This window comes from Halyomorpha halys, unplaced genomic scaffold, assembly GCF_000696795.3.
Source record: "Halyomorpha halys isolate HHAL.00 unplaced genomic scaffold, Hhal_1.1 Scaffold1218.1, whole genome shotgun sequence".
Classification (NCBI taxonomy): domain Eukaryota; kingdom Metazoa; phylum Arthropoda; class Insecta; order Hemiptera; family Pentatomidae; genus Halyomorpha; species Halyomorpha halys.
In genome coordinates this window covers 548137-552771 of record NW_027106975.1, presented here as the reverse complement: position 1 = coordinate 552771, position 4635 = coordinate 548137, and the positions used below count along the sequence as shown (strand labels likewise).

The 4635-nt window shown below is 32.1% G+C and overlaps 1 protein-coding gene and 1 long non-coding RNA gene across 4 annotated transcripts in view; one reads left to right on the top strand and one right to left on the bottom strand.

The window, feature by feature from the left end:
- The window catches only part of LOC106688850 (monocarboxylate transporter 12), a 31604-nt gene that overhangs the window by 3228 nt on the left and 23741 nt on the right, over nucleotides 1-4635 (bottom strand). For both annotated transcript variants that reach the window (XM_014433523.2, XM_014433522.2), the window contains exons 8-11: nucleotides 4193-4314; nucleotides 3490-3645; nucleotides 3089-3335; nucleotides 882-1073 (exon numbers count right to left, since the gene is read on the bottom strand). In XM_014433523.2, coding sequence (XP_014289009.1) covers nucleotides 882-1073; nucleotides 3089-3335; nucleotides 3490-3645; nucleotides 4193-4314 — 717 coding nt within the window. The remainder of the gene's footprint in view (nucleotides 1-881; nucleotides 1074-3088; nucleotides 3336-3489; nucleotides 3646-4192; nucleotides 4315-4635) is intronic.
- Nucleotides 1-4635, top strand: part of LOC106688851 (uncharacterized) — a 19936-nt gene that overhangs the window by 7404 nt on the left and 7897 nt on the right. The window contains exon 3 of one of the 2 annotated variants that reach the window (XR_010842858.1): nucleotides 874-964. The exons of the other annotated variant lie outside the window; for it this stretch is intronic. This is a non-coding gene — a long non-coding RNA (uncharacterized lncRNA). Of the gene's footprint in view, nucleotides 1-873; nucleotides 965-4635 lie in introns of those variants that run through there. 2 annotated transcript variants of the gene reach the window in all.

Sequence of the window (4635 nt, the reverse complement as noted above, 5' to 3'; positions counted from 1 at the left end):
TTTGTCCCTTCTTTCCTTTTTTTTGAGTTTATAACCCGCTTTTTTTTTAAAACAAAATTGATAAAATCAATCTTATTCTTATATAGTTTTATTTGTTTACAGTGTGCAATTAATGAGATTCTAAAAATATTTTTTCTTCAATCATTTCTGATTCATAAGTAATAATTTAAAGATGAATCCCATTAGAAAAAGATGCAACAATTTTTAAGTTATTCATGATTAACAAATTTTTTGTATACCTATACATTCTCATAAAACCTTCCTATTTTGATTTTATTTACTATTATTGGTATTGGTTAGGTACTGAACCCTTTCAGTTAAATGAAATCGTTTTTTGCTAGGTTTCTTTCTCAGCAATCCAAGCTTTTGGGGTAAAAATGATGCCAAGTCTCAAGCCTCCAGCTAAATATCTTGTAGCGTAGATTTTTAAGCGGTTTCACTTCATTGTACGAAGTGTAAAAAAGGGTTGAACCTAGTGCTAAGACCGAAAACAGTTTTTAAATTTGAGATTGCAATGTGTTATTTAGTGCAGAAAACGATCAAATAGATAAATGTACAACACGTTATTATATATTCTCGGTAGATTTATACTGGATAAAAAACATTGCTGTCAACCCGAATTTACAAAGTATTTTGCAACAAACATCAAGGTCATTCCAATAAGTTATTACTAAAATACGTCCGGAAACCTGCAATAAGAGCTGAAAAAGGTATGGATGCGTGGTATCCTGGAGTCTCCAGGACCAAAGAGGGTACCACAGGATAACTCTCTTCCTCATGCCTGTTTCGCCTTCTTCTTATAATATTTCATGGCTCCTTCAGTATAATGTGACAGTTATGAATTAAACAATAAAATACTGCAACAAATTTTAGATACTCACCTGATAGTGGTCCAAAAATTGCTGTAAAAATCCCACTGAAAACCATAGACAAACCAAGAACTGAAGGAAAATTATCCCCAGATGAATATTCTGTCAAAACAAGTGGATGTGATGTAATAGATATTCCACGGAAGAAACCAATAACAACTACTGTAGTTATGATAGATCCAAAAGTTGTTAGTAAAGTTAAACCTTAAAAAAAATATATTATCCTGAAATATATACTACTTATAAGTAAACTAGATATTATTAAATTATTTAGGAATATAACAAGAATACAAATGTACAATAAACTTCAAACTTCACTATTGAATAAATATAATAAACATAATAATTTTTTTTTCGTAAAAATATTCGTATTCTTGTTCATCCTCAAACTGAATAATTTTAAAATATAAAATATATTTGAAGGAGAGATTGACCAGTGAGTTAGAGACTTTATGAGAGTACGTTTTTAGAAATTGATTGTAATTCGACGTAAACACTTTGTAAAGACACCAGACCTTTTCTGAATGCATAGAGAAACATTTTTAACTTATTAGTATAAATAAATAAATGGGCTGCAGTATAAAAATTCATTGGGGAATATTTTATTTATATATTTCAAATAAGTAACAACTATGTATAGTGGTGATTGAATTGACGCTTACATTCCCAAGTGCTTTTATATAGCTACGAGACATGTTCTCCTTAATTATTATCATTTAGTTTTGTTTCATTAGTGGTGTCAAAAAGACCAATTTTCTGTCTGTTTCTTCTTTCTACTACATAGTATTTTGTTGTAATCACTGTTAATTTAATGTTTATCTCCAACTAATTGTAAGTGCTAAATACAATTTGTCAACAAAAATAAAGTTTCACATTTTATCTCGTCAAATAACAAACATTAAAGTTCATTAGCCTCAAAGCTTAAAGAGTTTAAAGAGCTTAAAGTCCTGGTTCATTGTCCACTTCAGGTCGATTCCACGCACCAAGCTCTCTCTCTTCTCTCGACCAATAACATGCATGCATCCCATTTTGAAGCATTCGTTATAGAATGCCTTAATGGCAGGGCAAGGTTTCTATCCTTAAGATCCAAAGCAGTTAAAGTTCGGACATGCTTACTATGTATCATCTTTCTTATAATATTATTGTATTTCTTATTGTATTATCTTTATCTCATCAATAAGATTGCTGTCAAGAGGCTGTGAAACAGAAAGAGATTCCACTCTTGTTCCATGGATGATTTTAACTCTGACAGATCGGTGCCGAATCTCCCTTTAATAATATTCTCATCTGGCCATCTTAGACCTCTTTCGACCTTAAAATAAAAAAAAAAAATTAGCACTTACAGCAAAACGGTCTCTCAATTGCTCGTCCAGGCCCTTACTATTATTACTTAATATTTTCGGGAAAGAGGTTGAGGACTATTGGAATATTGGATATATGGTTCAGCTGGCTTTCGCTTTCTTCTTGTAGTCAAAACTAGAAGGAAATATGATCCTGTCGTTTTAAACAGAAAGTTTCTTTCTTGACTTTCTCTTAGACCCAGGATTCTCATGTTGTTTCGGTAGATATGGTCGCTAAGGTTCTCCAAATTCTCTGCTCAAACGCTCACAAGGAGTAGAACCCTTCTTAAAGAATGTCAGGTTCTTCTAGGCCCTTCCTACAAACTAGCTCAGTCTTCCCTGAGTTAATATTTTGAATATTCCTTAGAGCACAACTTTAACAATCGGTTAGCAACATAATCTTCATTTCCAATCAACATTCTTTCCATATTACGTAATAAGATGATAGAAGTATCCTCATCGCCTATATAAGATCTTTATGATGTTAAAATAAAAGTTATAGGTTTTAAGTGTAACACCTAAGCTAAAGCTGAATTTATTTTTTTATAATCATAAGATTGGTTGTAACGCCACCCTTCTTCAAAGGAAAAGTGAAGCCAAAATATAGGGGTCGGCCACGCCCTGGGCCTCAGGTTTACCTCAAAGTTAACAGGAATGTGTACCGCAATCTAAGCTTTAACAGAAGACAGCTACTGATTGGCTCCTAATCCTCTAGCACGCCTCTGGGTCATCGTGAGACCCACCTTTTTGGTCTCACTTTTCCTGTCTGATTACCCCTTCCATCATACTCCTTACCCCAAGGATTAGTTACCTTGAGAACAAATCCTACAACAAACATTTTTTTATATAAAAAATAAATTACAATTTCAAAATACTTACAAGACCGGCCTAAGGCTATACAAACAGCGCCAAATAAATAAGTGGCCCTCCTAGGGATTGTCATCCTATCCAGAATAGGAGGTACAATTAATCGAGAACATATGTCTGAAGCAGCCATCGATGACAATATAGATGCGATTTCAGAATTTGTCAAGCCAATATCCGTAAAGAAGAAAGGCAAAATTAATTTGATATTCATTTCAACTACACTTAACATCGACAGCCCATATAGAATGTTTAAGAATACCTTTGAAACAAATAAAATAAAATTTTAGCACAATTAACAACATAATAAAAATCTTAGAAAGTAATTAATTCATCGTATTGAATTGAAAATGTTCCGGATGGCCACCTTTCTATCATAAAAATATATTTTTAATTATAAAAATTTTAAAACTCACACCATCAGTTAGGAGATCAAGATCCAGGAATTTAGATAACCTCGACAAATGACTTTTTACTGATTTCTTTAAATTTTGTTTGGAATTGTCTTTGATGTGGGTTTCTTTGATATTTGAACCAACAGCTATCTTTTCTAATCCTTCGCCAGTAATGCCCTGGTAATATTTGTTTCAGATTAGTACGTATAATAAAGTAACATATTATAATTAAAGTGGTGCCAATGTATTGGACTGTTGGTAAGTGGTTCCCAACCGGAGGGTCTGGCATCAGATATTTTGTTAGGGATTATTGTTAAATTTGTTCTATTGTTTACCTTCTCTGATGTTTGGGTTTTGGGGTTAGGAACCATTGCTGTAGATAACGAGAAGTTGGTCGAGAGGGCACGTTCAGTAGAGAACATTAATAAGTAAAACTCATTTTTATTTAGTACCGACATTTCTGTATAGATAGTATGGCTTCATCAGGATGACTCAGCCGAATGGTTTAACATGAGTGTTATGTTCTAGACTCGTTGTAGAACTTCTGCATAGTTGCATTGTTCAAAACCTACAATTTAGGCCGCAACATCAATCAATAAAAATATGATTTACTTATCAGCGTTATCTCCCCTGACCGTACCTTCCATCCCACTCGAAACTTCTTATATAATTACAGTATCACTATCACTACAAAGTATTATTAATTAGTTTAATTAGTACAAACCTGGACGTGAAATGAGCATCCAGCCACATCTAAGAGGGAAAAATAAAATATTTGTGATGAAATACTTAACGAATTCCTTCTGCTGTCTAAATTAGGACAGCTCACATTAAGTCTAACTCCACCTGAAACAGTTTAAGATATAAATGAATAGTGACATTAGCTAAGATCTTTATGTCTTAAAAAGTTATATGCAATAAGGCCTATTGATTTTAAAGCATTCATCAAAATTATTGATAGATTTATTTATTGATAGATATTACAATCTGCCACACAGTTGTGGGCAATAGGTAATATTGATAAATGATCTCGTACATACTAAAATAAAAAAAATAAAAAATAAAAAAATAAAATAAAATAAATATGTAAAAAAACAAAAAAAAAAACTCTTAAAATATATACAAACAAAAGGATAGACAAATGAACATAATCAGACTATCTGTATG